The 21,922-nt window shown below is 30.7% G+C and overlaps 1 protein-coding gene across 11 annotated transcripts in view; it reads left to right on the top strand.

Moving 5' to 3' along the window:
• The window catches only part of LOC127720422 (paramyosin-like), a 76,945-nt gene that overhangs the window by 12,683 nt on the left and 42,340 nt on the right, over positions 1-21,922 (top strand). For 10 of the 11 annotated variants that reach the window (XM_052227003.1, XM_052227006.1, XM_052227005.1 and 7 more), the window contains exons 3-7: positions 6,292-6,484; positions 7,418-7,776; positions 14,103-14,190; positions 19,992-20,170; positions 21,054-21,173. In XM_052227003.1, the coding sequence (XP_052082963.1) occupies positions 6,292-6,484; positions 7,418-7,776; positions 14,103-14,190; positions 19,992-20,170; positions 21,054-21,173 (939 nt within the window). Of the gene's footprint in view, positions 1-2,561; positions 2,815-6,291; positions 6,485-7,417; positions 7,777-14,102; positions 14,191-19,991; positions 20,171-21,053; positions 21,174-21,922 lie in introns of those variants that run through there. The other variant, XM_052227007.1, reaches the window with a different exon arrangement.

Genomic DNA, 21,922 nt, shown 5'->3' with positions numbered 1-21,922 from the left:
TTTTTATGTTTATTCTTATGTTGGATGTATTTGTAATATTTTGATATTTTTTGGCAGCTGTGAAGATTTATTTTACAGTTTACTATTTCCCTGGGCAATTTTACAATGTTCACTGCATGTAAACTGTTTAACACTTTAGACCAGGCAAAAAGTAAAATTAAAAATTAAAAAAGCAGCCTACCTGAAAAATTTTATGACACAAATCTATTCAATTTTTTTTTGTGCTCTAACAAGTTGTAACTTATGTTGTTGGCAAAAAAAAATAAAATCCCTACCTACCTACCCAACCCTACAAAGCATGGGTAGGTAACATCAAACAAAGAATTTGTTAATGGTGGCCTCACTTGCCTTACTCTGTATCATAGTTGTAAAATGCTAGTGTCAACCAAAAATTTTGACATTCCTTTAAAGTTAGTGCTTTCATTGGCAACATGTTGTAGAGCTATGAAAACATATTTTTGCACATGCCAAGAAATCCTCGCTAAAAATTCCGGTCAACCTCCTACAGCACCCAGTAGTAGTTAAAGATTTGATTTCATTCAACAAATTAATTTATGACCTGCATATACGTGTCGCTTAGAACACAGCCATATACCAAATGGTCAATATTAATCATCCGTGTAATTTGCTCTATGGGGTGTTTGCAAAATTTCAACGGAGGCAATTTCTTGGCATGGGAGAAAGGAAGAAAGACCATTCACAATTTGTTTAACATTTTTTTCTCTCTTTTAATTAAATTAAAAAAAAAAAACCTTTCAAATGTAGAGCTCATAAATAAAATTATTCCCTGTGAAACCCCCCCCCCCCCCCCTTTTTTTTTGGCGTTCTGCATTATGAACCCTCTATTTAAGCTTACCAATCTAATTTAAATTTAAACCTTGCTTTCTAACCGATCTATTCATGTACCGGACAGGCAACTCCCTTTATTTAATAAGAAAATCTACAGTTCCGTTATACACATGCATGTTGTCTGCTTGGAGTCCCCGCCTAAAAGAAGGAAATAGCCCAACTCCAAGATAATATATTCCTGCATCACATGTTTTTTTACCACGTGGAGCTTACATTAGAATAAATACCGAATATGGAAAGTGAAACTACAATTCAAAACATAAAGTCCGAAGGCACAAAGAAGAAAAAGTTCGTGTTTTTTTTGCAAAGGGTGCCTGGGTAATCCTCTCTGTGTTCGATCTATATATGAAATATTTGCCACTGCCCCTTGTCTGTTCTATGAATTCTAACCCTGAGTTTTTCTATCTGTTACATGCCAAGAAATCCTCGCTAAAAATTCCGGTCGACCTCCTACGGCACCCAGTAGTAGTTAAAGATTTGATTTCATTCAACAAATTAATTTATGACCTGCATATACGTGTCGCTTAGAACACAGCCATATACCAAATGGTCAATATTAATCATCCGTGTAATTTGCTCTATGGGATGTTTGCAAAATTTCAACGGAGGCAATTTCTTGGCATGGTTCTAAAACTAAATTTTTATTCTGTTTGTACTTAGAATCTTAAAAAAAAACCAGTTGTATGTCTTCTGATTTCAACTATATAAATATCTAGTAATTTATAATTTACACATGTATGAATATAATTCAGTTGAATTTAATTTATTTTTAATAAAAATAAGGAAATGTATTTTGTTTGCCAATTAGAAAATTATCCACCTGAGTGCATATGATGTGGATTTAAGCAAATATTTTTCACAGCACTGCTTTGAACAAATTCAATGAGCAAAGTAAAGTCCATAAGTCAGCTATAAAAGGCCAAGGCATGACAAATTGCTCAAGTGCTATTTGAGAGGATAGTTCTTCTGTTCATGGCAGTGTATGTACAGAAGCTTAGTTTTAGACCATTTATAGATAAGCAACATATCTGCAGAAATGAAAACAAATGTTATTTATTATCCGCAGTAACTGGAGCTCCAAGATGGCAGTTAAACCTCTTTATAAACCTGATTCAGACGAAAAATTTGCAAGTTCACTTTCTCCTGCCCCACTTAACTGGTTGTTGAACATTAATCCAATGACGTGAAGCTCATAATATAAAATTAAATGAGCCCCACATGCAGTAAAACCTCTTCATTGTTCATTGTCATACATATATTTCCACACACTGAAGCTGATTTGGAATGTAAATATTGCATCTAACAAAACAATGAAGTCAGCTCCCTGTACTAAGTAACCTTTATGGATTTTAAAAGCATACTGTCGCCTAATAATTTTTTTCCCAATTTTTATTTTTCAATGTATGTTCATTGATTCCCATGTAGACACTTCAAATGAAATTGTAATGAAATTTTAATAATGAATAATTCAATTTTTGAAACTAATTGTATTTTTGATTATTCTCATTGTCAATTTGTAAATTCCATGCTAGTATGTTTTAAAGTTTTTATCAGGACTATATATATTTGGACATCTTAAATCATTGTTATTATTCAACTGTTATTATAGATTTTGTGATTTGATAATAAAGTATATTCAATAAGTTAATTGTGAGATCTGCCGATATCTAGATGTGCGCCCATGGTTATATCACTGTACATGAGACGCATTTAACTATATCGTTTGATCGTCACCTAACCGAATAGACATATTTCGGAGCAATTACATGTAAATTACGGCACAAAAACTTTTCACAGTTTCGTTTCAATTCCTCTAATGTGAACTTATTTTCGGTATACTTTTCAACGTTTGGATAAGCGATCAAAGGATAGCCCATTGAAAACTAAAAGCTGTTCAATAGATTAGATCGTGATTGGATTAAATTATCTTTTAATTATTGGTTATGGAGTAGTGTTAGATCTTATGTAAGTTTTTAAGAGTTTTACTGTGTGAATTACGTTTTTATTTTTCCATATCTGATTGATCAGAAATTTATTTCCAATTACTATAATTAAAGAGCTAACTTTTGGAGGGTTTTATTACATTGTATATAAGCGACTATAAAATTACGTTCATTTAATACTTACAAACACTTTAATAATTTCAAGACCATAATTTATCTGATTTTACAATGCAATGTTATCTATGCTGAAATTGCTTGGAAGGGAATAATTTTGAAACATTTGTTAAGATAGGGTCAATCACTTAGATCAAAAAGATACTACAAAAAATGTGAATAAATACTGTATACAAGTTTGTTCAACATTCAATACATTATGGTAGTATAAGAGTAGAAGATTGTGACAGCCATTGCATACATGACATACCTAAATTGAGAAGCATAGATTTTTACTGCTATTACAAATATTGATTTAGCTTGCATTATTTTTTGCATTAATTTTCTTTTAGATGATGACAATAATATTATTATATCTAATGAAAATTACTTTTATTTTCATCAATTTTTATACGACCGCAAAAAAATTTTTGTGGTCGTATATTGGTATGACGTTGGCGTCGTCGTCGTCGTCGTCCAGCGTCGTCGTTTGGCGTCATCCGAAGACACATTGGTTTTCGCACTCTAACTTTAGTTTAAGTGAATGGATCTTTATGAAATTTTACCACAAGGTTCAATACCACAAAAGGAAGGTTGGGATTGATTTTGGGGGTTATGGTAATAACAGTAAAGGAATTAGGGGCCAAAAAGGGGCCAAAAATAAGCATTTTTGTAACTTCCAGACATAACTTGTGTGTTAGTGTATGGATCTCTCTGACATTGTACCACAAGGTTCCATATCACTAAAGGAATGCTGGGATTGATTTTGGGGGTAATTGCCTCCAAATTTTAGGAATTAGGGGCCAAAAAAGGGGCAAAAAACAAGCATTTTTCTAGTTTCATGACAATAACTTGTGTGTAAGTGTATGGATCTTTCTGAAATTGTACTACAAGGTTCCATATCACAAAGGGAAAGCTGGGTTTGAGTTTGGGGGTAATTGCCTTAAACATTTAGGAATTTGGGGCCAAAAAGGGGCCAAAAAACACATTTTTTTCTAGTTTCCAGACAATAACTTGTGTTCAAGTGTATGGATCTCTCTGAAATTGTACTGCAAGGTACCATACCACAAAGGGAAGGCTGGGATTGAGTTTGGGGGTGATGAATCATAATGGGGGTTCAAAAAATTTTGGGGGGGATTTATTTTTTTTTCCTTTTTTTTCTTTTTTTCCTTTTTTGTTTCTTTTAAAATTTTCCATTTTAAGTTGGTTATTTCTGATTTATATTTAAAATCAAATAATAATGATATGGTAGGAGATACACACCAAACAGGATGTGTAAATTATTATATAATAAGTATTGTGCAATAGCAAGAAATTTTCAATTGCACAGTATTGCACAATAGCAAGAAATCTTCAATTGCACAGTATTGCGCAATAGCAAGAAATCTTCAATTGCACAGTATTGAGCAATAGCAAGAAATATCCAATAGCACAATATTGCGCAATAGCAAGAAATTGTCAATTGTACAGTATTGCGCAATAGCAAGAAATATTTAATAGCACATGATTGTGCAAAAGAAGATACTTCCTATAAATTGCTTATTTCTTGACCAATTTCAATGGGGTTTTATTCTTGATTTCATGGGGTTCTTTAATATGCTGAATCTAACCGTGTATTTAGTTTTTGGATTTTGGGCCCCGTTTTTAAATTGGTCCACATTGAGGTCCAAAAGGTCCAAAATTAAACTTTGTTTGATTTCATCAAAAATTGAATTATTGGGGTTCTTTGATATGCCGAATCTAACTGTGTATTTAGATTCTTAAATTTTGGTTCCGTTTTCAAATTGGTCTACATTAAGGTCCAAAGGGTCCAAAATTAAACTTAGTTTGATTTTAACAAAAATTGAATTCTTAGGGTTCTTTGATATGCTGAATCTAAACATGTATTTAGATTTTTGATTATGGGCCCAGTTTTCAAGTTGGTCCAAATCGGGGTCCAAAATTAAACTTTGTTTGATTTCAACAAAAATTGAATATATGGGGTTCTTTGATATGCTGAATCTAACCATGTATTTAGATTTTTGATTTTTGGGCCCCGTTATCAACTTTGTCCACATTGAGGTCAAAAGGGTCCAAAATTAAACTTTGTTTGATTTCATCAAAAATTGAATTATTGGGGTTCTTTGATATGCCGAATCTAACCGTGTATTTAGATTCTTAATTTTTGGTTCCGTTTTCAAATTGGTCTACATTAAGGTCCAAAGGGTCCAAAATTAAACTTAGTTTGATTTTAACAAAAATTGAATTCTTAGGGTTCTTTGATATGCTGAATCTAAACATGTATTTAGATTTTTGATTATGGGCCCAGTTTTCAAGTTGGTCCAAATCGGGGTCCAAAATTAAACTTTGTTTGATTTCAACAAAAATTGAATATATGGGGTTCTTTGATATGCTGAATCTAACCATGTATTTAGATTTTTGATTTTTGGGCCCCGTTATCAACTTTGTCCACATTGAGGTCAAAAGGGTCCAAAATTAAACTTTGTTTGATTTCATCAAAAATTGAATTCTTGGGGTTCTTTGATATGCTGAATCTAACCATGTATTTAGATTTTGGATATTGGACCATAATAGGTGAATGTCCAATTTAAAATTTTTAAGTTCTTAGACCACATTCAATCTGTGTTAGAAACCTATGCTGTGTCAAATATTTAATCACAATCCAAATCCAAAGCTGTATCAAGCTTGAATGTTGTGTCCATACTTCCCCCAACTGTTCAGGGTTCGACCTCTGCGGTCGTATCAAGCTGCGCCCTGCGGAGCATTTTATTTTTTATTTACATGCATTATATATAGAAATGTAAAGATTGTCTGATTTATGAGGGGAGATAACTCAGATATTGTAATCCTTCAAAAATAGTAGAATTTTGAATAACCTAAACTTTGAAAATAAAAGAGACTAAATGTCATACATTTTTTTGTCCCTGTGGCATGGAAAATTGAATTCAGAGCAATTTCATGCCTAGATTTCTTTCAAAAAGTTTAATGGAACAAAATAAAATATTGTGGAGTTATTACCCTTGGACACATAACATATGTGCATGGGTGTGGGACATTGGAACACTGTCTTATATTATAATTTTGGTAAGGTATAGAAATATTTCATCTTTTTTGTTTGAACAATTTATTCTATCTTTAGAATAAATCTGCTGTTTTTGTTTTGTTTATATCTATGCTGAATTGGCACATGAGACAGTGCTACACTCTTTGTAACCAAACTATTTACAACGTACCAGACCTCTGATAAAATAACTGCACATATACAATGTAATTGATTATTGCTTTGGTGATAAAGTTTAACAGAAATGAATTAATCTTTAACTAGTAATTCATGCTATTTTTTCAGACTGATCTCCAACAGGCTCTTGAGAATGAGGAGAAGCTCAAGATGGCACAGACAGCTGAAATGCAGGAAGTTGAGAACTATGTAGAACACATACGCCATCTGTCTGATGAAAGAGAGGCTCTAATCCAAGAATTAGAAACAGAAAATGATAGCCTGAAACAAGAAATAGAGCAACTGAAGCAAGAACAAAATGGTTTGTGCTTTGAAATATACTCAGTTTAACCTTACCATTAAAACCTCATTGTTTACAAGGTCAACTTACTGCTCATATTTACTCCTCTGAAAGTCACAAGACAGGAAAGAGGATCAATATACTTCATTTCTAAATTAAAAAAAGTTATGAATTAAAAAAAATGCATAGTTATGTTAAAAAACTATTAAATTTGCACGATCAGTGCATTTTATTTACCCACAATATACAATATACATGGCAAACTTCATACAAAATTAGTTTGCATTTGGATAGTTATGACTATTTATAAACAATTAGAATCTGTGATACCCAAAAAACAGCTGATGTTTCTTACTTGTCATTGAATAGCTTCTAGTTGATTGTGAGCAAAGGAAAGATCGTGCTGTTCCAAACCATTGAAAACTATTCTTACAATTCTTGACAAAACAAAAAATGTTTTCATATGTTTTTTTTCATCAAGCAATAGTACAATATCCATTTAACCCTTTGCTGCTTATATAAACACTAATATGTCATCCATATTTCTATTGTGTATTTTATTCAGTAACTGTATTATTATTTAGATATAATTGATTGTTTGTGGGAATAAGTAAAAGTTGTCAAAATTCTGACCTGGTACAGGCACTTTCAGATATGTCTAAACTCTTTGTTAGTCATATAAATCTTTAGCATATTAGGTACTGTAAATTCAGAAATTATTGCGATTTTTGAAGAAAGGACAATAATGTGAGATTAATTATTGCAATTTCAGGAAAAGCTGCGTACAGATATATGCATCAGATATCAGAATGGGACTTCTTATTATTGCAATACTTACAAGGGTGCATTATTCGCATTAATAAAAACCTCGCAATAATTTTCAGTAATAGTTTCCAATATCCATCTTCAGATTTCAAAAGTATGATTTTGACATTTTTTTTCTTGGCATTACAGCAAGTGCATTACGTGAGGAGACAGCTGAAATGCTTATCCAACAAGGCCTGGAAGAAATTGCAAATGTCTCGACGTCTGAACAGATTGCCTTTTTACTTGTCGAGCGAGCGAGACTTCTTGATGAATTAGAAGCAGAACAAAATAGAACAGTAACACCTTCTGTTGATGGTCGAGCCTCGGAGGATCTTCAACGAACATTGGAAAAGGAAAGGACAGAATTTGAAGAGGAAATAACACAACACAGAGACAGTATAAAGAAAGTAAAAGATCAGTTGAAAAAGCAGCATGAAGAAGAAATAAATGCTTTAATGGAAGAAAACAATAAATTGGAAGATGATTTGGTAGAATCAAAGGAAAAGGTGGGATATATTATCAAATTTTCAATCTGGTCTTTTATCATGTTTCCAGTAAACAACAATTAATTATAAATAAAGCTTACTATGAAGTATTAAATTTAATTTTAAGGACTGATATACAGTTAATAAATTGTAAAAATTCATTAAAACATGCATGAAAAAACGTTGAGAAAATGATTTTAATGTATCTACAACAGAATTTATTTTTCTATATAGTAAAGTAATTCCAGAGCTATAAATTAAAACTAATGATCTTATTTTATTTAATTTTTACTCTAACTTTTTATTAAGTACTTTTAAAATCTATGAAAGAAGTTGTTGATAGATCAAAGTTTATAGTTATACCTTTATCATGTATATATAAATAAAATCAGAGGGAAGAGAAAAGTTTGAATTACAAGTCTAATATTACAAAATTGTTTATGAAACAGTATGAAAGGGTAAGACAAATTGACTGTATTTGACTATATTTCAGAGTTTGGTCAAAAATTAAATCTCAATTTATTTGTTTGACAACTCCATTAAAATAAGTTTTTGAACTTTTGTATCAGTACATTAAATTTAGGCTAAATAACATGGGAAATCTGTGATTGCACAACCAATTTGCTGTAATTTTTAAGCATATAAATTGGTAAAACAATCATGTACTCATCAAAGTCTGAAACAAAATTCTCATCTAAAAAAAAATACTCTTCAATTTTCAATACAAATGTCTTGGTTCAGTTTTTTTATTGATGATGCATTCCTTTAAACAGAGTATTTATATGTCTCTGAATACACATATGGAACTATGAAGCACCAGAAGGTGAAAAGTTATAATATTGATGTACTTAGACAGCATTTATTCCAGATGATGGTCAAACTAGTGGACAATTGTCTCATTGGGAATCATACCACATCTCCTTATTTTCATAAAGTATGATAAAAATACTGAAAAATAAATGAAGAAAAATTTCATATTTTTAAACCATGGTGTATCCTTTGTCTCTTATACACAACAACCAAGAACAAATTCTGACATTTAAGATTACTTGATTGAAGACATGCACTATCATGATGAATTTTCATAATATATAAATATACAAGTAGATTTTTTAATTACCTATGACTGTTCAATTTAAATGTTTTCAAAGATGATGTCATGCATATGAAATGATTTTTTTTGCAAGACAATGCATATGTTACACACAGTTTGAAACAAAATTTTCTAAACTTAAAACCTTTAAAAAATATTTTCATACTCGAAAGTTGAGTACCGGTTGGTTACATGAACTTTAAGTGCCCTTTGATAGGAAATGTATATATATTATATCGAACGGTGTGTACATAATTGATAAATGTAAGATATTTGAAGTGCTGGTTAAATCAACAGAACCTTTTGGTATTACAGAAGGATACTGCACGTTCTATTGATCTCAACACCTGGAGTGGGGGTATCTGTATTGTTCGGTTAAATACTTTTTCAATCGTAAGCACCGTTGATGCATGCCACCACTAATTTTTCAGCTGTTTGAAGTGTCCTCGACTGATTAATAATGATTAATGAATTGTATTGAAATGCTTTTTATTCCCACTGAACTGTCAGTTACGTTTGACAAGAAGGTGTTTGCTTTTGAGATTTGTCATTTAGTTAAATCGAAGCCTTTAATGGGACCTGATCGTACTATTTATTGTTGTTTCCACTCTCAGAACTTGTATTATATATACGTGCATTGAAAAAAAGTTTCAGAGACAGGAAAAAGAATTGCATATGTCAGAAAAGAAGAGAGATTTCCAAAATTTCCCAAACTAAGTACTTTAACCCTTTGGCTGACAACAAACATTTGAACTAGGAAATAGAACATAGTAAAATGCTGATAGACTGTAGTATACATGTATATATAATTCTTAAAAAGGTTTTTTAATTGTGGATTAGATGTACAAAGCAAAATATAGATTTACTGGAATCTAAAGTTAAAAAAAAATGCATGGTAATAGATACTTACAATTTGAACTGGTTCCGTAATAAAGAATCTAGATATTGGTTGTTGCATTTTCCTTAGAATTTTGTTAAAAATGAAAATTTTTATTTTATGGGTGGTCGAGATCTTATAGAAATCCCTCCCATCCCCCAATCATTTATTATTAATGTAGAACAGCCCATAACAAATGTATCTTTACTCAATAAAAAATCATCATATATCTAAAAAAGCAGCATTCATGTATTTTTCATTGTTGGATAATTGTATCTTTACTCAATAAAAAATCATCATATATCTAAAAAAGCAGCAGTCATGTATTTTTCATTGTTGGATAATGTTAGAATAAGATTTTTAAGTGCTTCATCTAAGTAACATAAACATTTATTTCTACAGATATAACTTTTATGTTTTACATGTAGAAACTTAAAACTGCATACAGTGGGTAATATTACTCTGGCATGTAAATCCATTGACAGAAATTTTATCTGATCTTATCTTAAAATGTTAATATCAATGCAAATTTTAATATTGAAATATCGTTCATCCCTAATATAGACATTGAATACATGTGAATTTCTAATGAGAATCTTAATACTTGACTTTTTATTAAGTTTTTATGGTCGTATAGAAATTGCTTTATATGGTTTAAATTTAAAGGTTTTACTCCAGAGGTGTAATAATTGATCAGAAAGGGTGATTTAAATGAAATGTAAAATTTTGGACAATGCATTAAGTGAACCGATTACACAAACTTTTATTTTTGATTAATCAATTACAATCTTCATATTTGGTAAAAAAAGAAAGAATTTTTTATTTTGTTTATATTACAATTTTATTTTTAATGGAGCGTAATCCAAAAAGCCTAGAAAAATTTGAATCTTCATTTGTATATTCAGAGGACATAAGAAAAGCTTTATTGATTATGAGCAATGTAAACACATATTATAGTAGCGTCAAATAGCCCCGGTTAGTTTACACATCGGATGTATTGCCTTTGTTCCAAATTGTCAACAATTGTTGGCCAACAAGGCACATCGGATTACAATGAAATTTGAGTGGTATGTCAGATATTGACAGAATGTTCTAATGTTTCAGTTACATTTTAAAGTTTAACAAGTTTAGATATATGATGACTTGTAATTGAGTAAAGATACATTTTGTAATGGAATACTTAATTGGTCATGCAATTTTTTAAATGGATACTTTCTAATGGTAATAATAGTGACTTTTTGCCCAGCCATGTGAAGTTAGTAATTAAATTGTTTTAGAAGAGTAATTCTCTGTGGAAAATTTAAAGTGAAGGTAATTCAACTCGAGGTAACATTTAAATAAATTATTATTTTAAGTTTTGTAATATTAATATAGATATCATTGTGAGAAAAAGTTAGAAAAGGACTTTTAAAGTTTTAAGTGCTTTGGTAAGTAACAAAACATAGACAAAATTGATCAAACTGATAACTATGCGGTTTTTGTAAGTTTAAAAGGCATTTTGAATTATGCACTGCATTTTTTGCATACTTTTAGTAGCATTGTCAGTTTGTAAAAGAATTCGAAAATGTATCTGAAATTGAACTCTTTGTCAAGGAATGTTGCTAGTATTTAATTTTATGTTTATACATAAATAATCATATGGTTTTCTGAAGAAGAAAAAAATGGATACTGCTCTAACATAAAAGGGAATACATTGTTATTTTAAAGATAAATTTATGATGTCTTATAAAGAAGGAATTTATTTGATCTATTTCTTTTTTATGCAAATTATAGGTTTGTTACTGCATTATTCATATTTCTTACTATATCAAGTGTTTTAAACTTACTTTAATTGTATCAAAATGCAATATAAAAGTATTATTGTTAACTCGTGATCAATTTCTAGAATCTGAACATTTTGCTTGCGATGCACATTACTGAAAGAATTTCCTTGTCATCCAAACAAAAATCGCTTTTTGTTGAAAGAGAATACAAAATATTATAAACAGAATTTTAGACTTTTCCTGTTTGACATGAATTAATTGAGAAGATTGGTACATTTGCAAATTTGAAAACCCATTTGAAGAAGACTGTTCTAAGCATTATATATTTATAAGTTGTAACATAAACATTTTTTGGGGGTTCAGAGTCAAGTTTGCATTCTAACGTATGTTAACCAAACACACCTCCCTTTGCTCTTGCATTATAACCTGATTGTAAAGAATTGTTGCTAAACGGTACACAATCCTTTATGTTAAGAACAGTCCCCTAGGCCTTGCAAGTCTTTTAAAAAAAAGGCTGTCAGATGTCATAGAAGTTTCAGACTAAAAATTAGATTGATTCATATTAATTTTTTTACGTGTGAAGTAGTTTGAGATTGTAAGTAAACAGCAACTGCTTTTCTTCCCCCCCCCCCCTAAAAAAAACCCCAAAAAAATCTATTTGGATTAAGCCTGTGTTTTAGTATGTGAAGGAGGCTGTGGTCATATAAATTCAAGGAAGATAAAGCTTTGTCAAGATGTGAAAACACAACAAAAACTATGGCCTGATAGTTTAGTTTAGACCAAAAGCAACCAATTAAATTCAATATATTGATTGCTTTGTTCTGCTCTATTGAGAAAGTCTTAACAAGAATTTAACTGACTTTGATATGATGTTTGTACCTCAGATAACAGTTTTATTAATAAAAGTAATGTAATCCAAAAATGGACATTATACAAAACCTGTTTAAATGACTACTTGTACAATGTATATGTAGTAATGACTTCAATGAAATGTTAAAAGCCATGTGTTCAATGCTCTTAAATTTATACTTTATTTGGCCTTTTAACTTTTTGATTCGAGCATCACTGATGAGTCTTTTGTAGACAAGGCACAAGTCTGGGGTTCAAGATTTTAATCCAGATATCAATGAAGAATTTATTTAATACTGCATATACCTAATGGATATATCTTCTATACATACTAATGATCTGATTTTGTGAAAGTTAGACAATACCGGTAGTACAAAATGTTTATAGAATGGCACACCTTTTCATGAAAAAAATGTTTCTTTCCAGTTTTTGTCTTATCGTCATTGGGCCTTATCAAACAAAACTTGATAGGGCTTATAAGGTTTAAACTTTAAACTGTCTGCTACTAGTAGGGGGTCCAACATGGTCAACATTGACTTGCAACCTTGAGGAGTTTGGCGGACGACCTTGTGATCTGAAGTCTCATATAAAAGAACTTGTGACATGTGACCTTTAAAAGTGACCTAGTGACCTGAGTCTATTTTTAAAAGTGACCTTGCATTGTTTTACTATTGATTTTATCGACTTTTTCATAAGAAGTGTTTTATTTCTATTGTTCTCTGGTCATTGGTTTTCCTCCTATTAATTTGCAACGGCAGTGAGAATGGACTATATTAGTTTAAGAAGATGGAAGTTTTTTTTTTTTTGGAAAAAGAATATTTTTTAGAACAGCATTCACATAAGAAAAAGATATAAATAATCAGAACATGTCCATGCCTATCTATGAGATGACACTTTAAAGGGGCATAAGCTACGAGATATGAAAAAAAATCAAAATATTATGTTTTTTGTTCAATCATTAACGAAAGTGAAATAGTGGAATAATAATTCGCTTTAAGCAGCCAATTTGGTTCAGTTTTGTCAAAATAAGCTAAGAAACATCGCTGATGAATTATTCACTTGCAAGTGAATAATTCGACCTCATTGAATCCTTATTCATGTGACCTTCAATTTAACCCCTTATCTGGACATGGGTTACGCATGCTTTCAGCTAATGTCTACATTGAAAGTGAAACAAGAATGAACCATTTGGTTGACTGATTTGATCCACAAAAAATCATTCTTATATACAGATAACAACGATAATAAACATACTTTTTAACCTACAGTATGAAGTCAAACAGACTAAGAAAAATCCAATTGCATGTAGTCACTATCTGTTTAAATTTATATTTATGTTTATATCGGGTTATATGACCGTCGGCAGTCTTCGGAGGTCATCTCGATGGTTAATTAGATGCCGTCTAGACAAAAATACACATGAAATGTTGATACATATTATCAAGTCCATGCATTGTTAATTGTTTATTTTAGACTTTTTGTAATTTGGATATACGTTTTAGTATGTTATAAATCAAATATGAGAATTTGAGCCAAATCTGTGAACCTGAGTTTGACAGCTAATGCCCCTTTAATTATACATACAATTATATTATAATGCATTCTTTATAATAAAAATGATCTATTAGGAAAGAAGAGACTGTGATACTGAGATGTTAGCTGATACTTGTTCGTTCCCTTGGTTGATATTGAAATGATCTTGATAAATCTTGATGTTTTTTTACAGGGAAAAAAATTAAGATAAACAATTTTGGATTTTTTTCAGATGGAAGAGTTTCAAGCTGAAATCAAAAAGCTCAGAGATGAACTTCAACAAGAAAAAGATCTCAGGGAAAAGGAAAAATCAGACTCAGGTATAAACAATAAAATAAATAAAATCTTTTTGCCAAAAACACTTAAATGCTGTAACAAAGGTTGGAGTGAATCATTCTTGTACTTTTTTTCATTAAATAACAAGTGAAAATTCACTATCAAACAGAGGATTATTAGATACTCTGTGCAGAAGCAAATTTTGGTATAGGGAATATCAGGGTCACCATGTCTTCATATTTTGGCACCAAATTTGTAAACTATAAAAAAGGGGTTCATGGTTTTAGTTATTTAGAAAACTATAAACTCCATATTGTGATCTGCCTCTATTTTATCCATTGTCCTACACAGAACCTAAATTTCTCAGTGTAGAATTTATGCTCACCAAATCAGTAAATCTTAAGCCTGTTTTGTTATACATGTGTAGATAATGGCAAAAAGGGCCATTGTTTAATTTCTCTGAGAACTTAGTCACTATTCTGTCTGAAATATGTGAAGACACATTAAACTTGATAAAGTTTACAGGTGAAATCTTCTGAATCTGATTTCAAATAAGAAGCAAAGTCTTTCTAAATCTTTGTCTTTCATATGAATAAAATAAAGCAGTAAATTCCTAGCATGTCAAACACTCCAAGGATCTAAGGATTTGATTAAGTGGCATTGAGGTTTTGGTGATAATTTATCAACATAAGATATTGACAACGGACATTTGTGTACACAAAAAGATGAATTAGCTCTTGACAGTGAAATATTTTTAAATAAAATAAGGTTTAGTACTAATAAAGTATATAGACCACTGTTTCAACATTTAAAAAGTACCCAGTGTTACTAAGCATTATATAATAGGCAAAAAAGGTACTATAATAAAATAAGTAAATATTTGTAGACAGTGAATATTGTTTGTTTTAAATATTTTACCTGTGTTTTATGATGCAATTTATAGTTGGGAAACCCCATCATTTTCCCTAAAGCTGGGTAATATAAGTTCTAGCATAAGGGTGGTTATGCTCAAATGTTCTTAATGTTCATGTTAAGAAATATTTGAACCCTTGTGCACTTTAAACGGTTCAAATAATGATTACCCGATATGCTTGCATTATATGTCACTTCATATAAGTTATCAAGGCTGGAAACTCCTCTTAAAGTAATGTTGTATTTTTCAGTCAAAATTTAATGCATTGTGGGTAGATGAAAATGTGCAGGGAATTAATTTCTGGAACAACTCTATCTGCGAAAATGATAAGATAGACTGCAGTAATCTGAAGAGAGAAATGTTTACAATATATCTTTGTCCCTTATGTAAAGGCCAAAGTTTTGAAATAAATTAAAAAGTCGGCCTGCCTTATTTAAGATCGATTTACATAGATTAACTGAGTCAGCTTTGAAATAGCCAGTGGGAAATACAGTAGGACCATTATTAGACACATTACCATCAGACAGAAAAGTATAGAATTTTAGGATGAACAAATAGCAGAAAAAGTAAAAATTTTGATTCAGTTAGACAGAGTCTAAAGTATTGTGCCGTGACTGTTGAAACTTGAATTTCGATATATTGAATGATCGTATGGTTTAAACATAGGTATAAATGGTCAGATCATGTAGAAATTTTAATCCGGTCTTTATTGGATATGTCAGGTCTGTGTTTATCTAAGATATGGACATGTGTCAACAAATTTTCTGGATAATTTACTGTCCATCAATAAGGCAGGACCACTGTGACTACATACAAGTCATAATCTTTAAAAAGGTGGATAAACATCAGTCACTTAGAACTGATTAAAATAAGATTGATTGTATAATATATTCTTTACACAAAATATCATATGGTGTTGATTTAATGTATGGATAGTAGATTTAATGAGTGTATAAGAGTTACAGTTTTGACTGATACAAGACATATTGTAGCCCAATTAAACAAGATATTTAAGATTTAGCAACAATATTAGTAAAACACTAGTATGTAGTTTCGTTAAACTCGTGTTTTTTCAAAATGTTTTTGACTTTTAACCAGATTGACATGCTAGAAAAATTTAAATAAGTAGTGCAAGTCACTAGCATCCTTTAATGATAAGTAGCTAGGTTGACAGGATGAATGGTGGGAAATTTAGTTTGCAACTTGAAAGCGAGAGTATGTTGGATTGAGGCAGAAATTTTTGCCTTTCAAAAGGCCTCCTATGGACCGCTCCGAGAGTATGTTTGATCGAGGCTAAAATTTTGCCTTGCAACAGGCCACATACGAACTCCTCAAAGAGTTGTTTTTTAACCTGAAGGTAGCATGGCACTCTCCCTACAAGAAACATCATATTTAACGTTGCCATTCTAACGGGATACCCAATTTTAGAAAGGATTTTACGAACAGACCTGAAAAATCCAGGAAAGACCAATTTTCAATACCCCAGTCAACCCTTTGGATGTTATAATTTAACAGTCAGCAGTTGACAATATTGCAATCTTCACACATTATCTAGTTACGTTATCAGATTTGCTAAGTGACGACCAGTAGCAATATTAGTTGATTATTTGACCAAACAATTTAGAGCGATCGGCAAACATAAACTTTGTTAATTCTATAACAATGTATATTTTGTAAGGATGTACTAATAGCAGTTAGACGGGTCATTTGAACGATTTCTCCTGCTATGTAAACTGCCCCCAGCGGTGTGTAATTATAATGATTTTATAGGTAAAATTTGCAGGTAAACATCCCAGGTTATGATAAAAGAGGATTTATTGACAATTTGCTTTGTGTTATTGATGTTATAATGTTAGTTCAAACTAATTCTTACTATAAATAAAGGAAAAGCTAGTATAATATAAACCTAGGGGATTTGTAATTTCGATCAATTAAAGTTTAAATCTGATGTGATTCTTGGTAAAAGATTTAGATTTCACTTATTAAAAAGTCAATTCAAATCTAAGTATATTTTAACATTCGATTTTAAAATTATGTCATAAAGATAACAATTTACCAAAAATGGTATATAGTAGACTATCTTCATATTTCCGACTTTTGACTCCGGATTATATAATTTGTCAACTGGTTACCTTGGACATCATGGTACTCGGTCAAGTAAGAGCAACCAAAATCAGTAAAATCAAACATATAATCGGTATAATTTGAGGGGAAAGTTTACTGTTTTCTGATGATTTTGTAGTGAAAAAAAAATATTAACCAGATAATTTTCCCCCAAAATTGTACCGATTGAAAGCTTGGTTTTACTTCTTTAGCTTGCTCTTACCTGACTTGGTACCATGATGTCCAAGGTAACCAATCGACAAATTATATAATCCGGAGTCAAAAGTCGGTGATATGAAAATAGTCTGTTAGGAGTAACTTAAGGGTCCTCAGAGACTTTGGATATTGAAAATTTGTTATCAAAAAGATTGAAACGAAACAACTAGAACTACAAAGATCTACCTTTTCAGATAGATTCAACCAACTACCTCTTTGTTGAGACTTGCACCATCTACTACTATATTACAAAGATTGTAAAATACTTTTCAAAGTCCAGCCTTTACAGCCGATTTCATTGAGTGTGTTGGCAAAGGTAATTTCTTTGGATAGCTTGCTTGTTAGCTGAACCTTGAAGTCATTATTAGGTCAGGTATACTACCCTTCTTTCCAAGTAACCTAGTCCAACAGACAGATAGATTGGTTATCTGTCGGACTAGTCTACTCTCAACGGAGGGTAGTTTACCTAACCTAATAATGACTTCACGGTTCAGCTAGCAAGCAAGCTAACCAAAGATATTACCTTTGCCTACACACTCAATGAAATCGGCTGTAAATCATGCACCACATTAATCTCTACAGAAAAATTGAATGTCATGAAATTTGAACATATATAAAAAGCAGTGAAATATTATTTCCAACAATGAAAAACTACTAAATTTGCCAAATATTTGTTTTTCTCATATTCATGCAGTAAACAAAGCTGTTATTGTCTTTTTTTAAGACAGATAATTTTGAAGGTTGGCAAGGAACCTCTTCAAATGCAATTAGCAATCCTATACCCTATAAAATCAGTCTTGATATCAAAACAGCAAAAAATGGCCATGGATGCAGTGGATAAAATGGAATTCAAAGTTTCTAGTTTTGAAAAACTTAGATTTTACAGATGTTGGCTAACTACTGTTCTTATTTCAATTTCATATCTTTTTAACCTCTATATATACCATGTATATATTACTTTGCAGAAAATGTTTGTAAGTGTAGACATATTAATTTAAACAGAATGTATTAAATAAAATATATATTCATCATATTTCTAGTATATAGCATGCCTTGTCTTGAAGGGCTAATTTCTCAATCCTAATTTATGTCAAATATATTGTATAATCTACAAGCTGACTATTGTGTTTAATGTAGTAAGCACCATGGACATCTGAAATATTTCAAAGGCAAGATTAGCGTTGTAAACTTTAAAGAATAAAAAATTCTGTAATTGATAACGTTGTAACTGGATGTAAAAAGACAATTTAGGCCATGCTGTTTCAGTGAGGGTTTCAATTAAAGCGTCAACTATTTGTAACAGTTTGTGATAAGGTCAGTTTAAGGGGAACCACTAATGATAAGTCAATGGTATTTTGGATGCAGTTGTGACTGAGTGTGGAAATATGAAGAAAGTTGTTTGCCTTTTAAATTTTAACATTTGCATTTTACTATCAAAATTACATACAGGAAAGACATATCTCTGTATCAACAGTTTATTTAACATTAATGTCATTGAGGTGTTGGTTCTTGAATTGTCAATAGCATATGGTCCTTATTGAGATAAGTGCAGTTTATTACATTTTATGATATGTTGACAGTGCATGCAGATATTTATTGCGCAATATATACACTAACAAGTATTAAGTATACTCAAATTAAACTGGTGGGAAAAATATAATGAATTCCTGCACATACCAAGTGATGTATTGATTTTTGTGTTCTGACAAAAACTTTTGCATTTGTGATTTTAATTTTCTGATTTTTTTTTAAAGACAGTTTAAACTGTATTTTGTTAAGACCTTCAAATTTAATTTCTTCTACCTACTGTATTTATGAAAATTTGAGTCCCAATTAATAGCAATGTGTTGTATTATTCCTGAATATTATACATATGTGTGTGTTTGTAGAAGTTATGGAAATAAATATGTATGGCACATCAGGTGAGAGGGGTGTGACACCTTCCATATATAACAATTGTACAATATATACAATAACAAAGTTTCTTTTTGAATTTTATAGACTTTTTCGTAAATTGTGATGTATTGTGTGATTATGTGATTGTCCTGCAAATACCCATGTCGTTTGAATTGTATGGATATTTTTGTCAAAGATACATGTATAACCTTGTTTTCTCCTAGTGTATATTTTGTTGTCTTTTCTGACATGTACCTATATAGATTGCAGAGCTTGGTAATAAATGTTTGGTTCCATTCCCCTTTTTCACACATAACCTAAGTTTTACTTGCGTATAATTATTAAAGAACAGTATATAAGTGTACATTTTTGTAGAACAATTTTCAAAAACTTTTCAAAATAACGTGTTTATTTAGTCTGTGTTTCAATTGTTCCAATTTTTTATGAAGTAGACCTTCTATAAAATCACTTATTCTGATGTTATCTCTGTATATATATATGTAAGATATGCTGTTGTAAACTAGAATCAATGCAGAATGCAATATATTCTGTTTGTTTGGTTTTGATATACAACCAGAAAAACCAATACAAAACTTTGAAAATTTGTGTCATTTATATCAAACCCCCCCAAAAAAATAAAATAAATAAACAATAAATTACATTCTACCCAAAAATTTCAGCATCAAGAAATAACATTGCATTCTGTTTTCATTTTAGATTCTAGATCCTCTACTCCACGTTTTAGTGGTGGTCGACCGCCCAGTCCAGGACGAGGGTCAACTGATGTCGCTCTACGCAACATTATACAAGAGAAGACTAAAATAGAGGGAGAAATTCTACACCTGAAATCTGACTTTAGGAATTTGGAAAATGACAATTCTCTTCTTCAAGAAAAAGTATGAAAAATTTTGCAGCAAAGATAAGGCATTCTAAACCTTTCACATAATACTTTGTAAATTGTCATTTGTTATCGTATATTATGAACAGCTTCTTACAAAATTATAGTTAAATCCAAAAGTTCAGTTCATTTACAAAACACTAAAACTAATGTTACCTTATATATGAGCTGTGTCAGATTGAAATCGACCTTATGCAAGTGCACATATACATATACATGTATAAGACTTTTATTGATTTTGGTCTGTAGGGTTCTTATAACAACTCAATTTTCAAACAGTTCCAGACTTTCTGCAGAGATTTTTTCAACCCGAAATTGGTTAACAGATGTATTTTTATTCATTTGCATAAGGTCGATTTCTATCCAACCCAGCTCATATGTTGGTTAGATTTTACTTGCTGTTAATAGATTGATTTCGGCTCTTAAATAAATTTCAAATACAGTTGCAATAAAAATGCATTAGGTTGAAGTGTTTCTGCTATAACAAAAATGTCATTGAAACATGAAATAAGGAAATATGTTCATTATGTTTTAATGTTTGAGAATCAATCATAGAATTGATGGTTGCAAATTAGAATGTTCTTCACATATTAATACATTAACAACCATTAAACTATAGAAAAGTGATAGAATATATTAAAGTGCTGTAATATCCATTTCAATGTAGCTTTGAAAACGATGAATTAAATTTTTACAAAGCATTTTCATTACTGCCTAACAATATTTAATGTTCTGCCAGATGCAGTACCTGCATTTTCTATGAAAAAAGAACACACTATATATTATTTTAATAGAAAATGTTGTTATTCAGATATTAATTTTACTCCTAAACTTGATTTTTTTTTTTGAAAACTAGTTAATTTTAATGAATTTATTTCTAGATAAAGAAACTACAAGAAGAGTTGGAGGGAGTCCAATCCTCTCAGTCACAACTACAGATGAAAAATAAAAGTCTGAAATCAGAGATTGAGGAACTAGAACAACAACTCGAGGATACAGAGGTTTAACATTAATTTTGTTACTTTTTCTTCAATCCTTTTAGAACAAGTATACTCAGAAATATATACATTTTCAATATTATATAAATAGCTCAAATACATGCATCATGCTGAAATGTATTGCCACATGTTTTCTGTTTTGCATTTTCATATTTCTCAGTGTAAAAAGGAAATGGTCCCCCCCCCCCCCCCCCCATTATTTTTACCGGTACATTTGAAAAAAACTAATTTGTTAGGGAACATTTGTATCCTATATAACATGCAGAAACAACATAAAGCCTTTGGATTACACCCATATTTTAACCCTTCCATAGACAGTATCCTTAAAAGAAGTTACTTACTGTGATAATGCCTGCCTTCTCAGTCACTTACTTTACAACTAATAATATGTCATATTTATAAATATAACATATATGGAAAATGATAGGTTGCTCATTTTAATTTTTTTAATTATTTTGATCAAACTTACAAAATATTTCCATCTTGACTGAAATCTTTTTGTCTTATCCCTAATATGTTGAAAAAGATTTATGAGATGTATATTTGCTAACACTATTGTCTATACTTCTGTATTCAAAGGCCTTTTTAGATCTAATTTCATGTTTTGCTGGGTTCAGTCCTTGAAAATTTAGTAATAAAAAATAGTTCCCAAACTTCAATTCTCATAAAATCTACATTTTTCTTGCATTTTAAAATTTTTTATCTGGTTTTAAACATTTGACGTACCCTAATAATGATTTCATCTCAGTAAA

The sequence above is a fragment of the Mytilus californianus genome, unplaced genomic scaffold, assembly GCF_021869535.1.
Source record: "Mytilus californianus isolate M0D057914Y unplaced genomic scaffold, xbMytCali1.0.p SCAF_11, whole genome shotgun sequence".
In the NCBI taxonomy this organism is placed as follows: Eukaryota; Metazoa; Mollusca; class Bivalvia; order Mytilida; family Mytilidae; genus Mytilus; species Mytilus californianus.
This window is presented reverse-complemented; position numbering and strand designations above follow the sequence as displayed.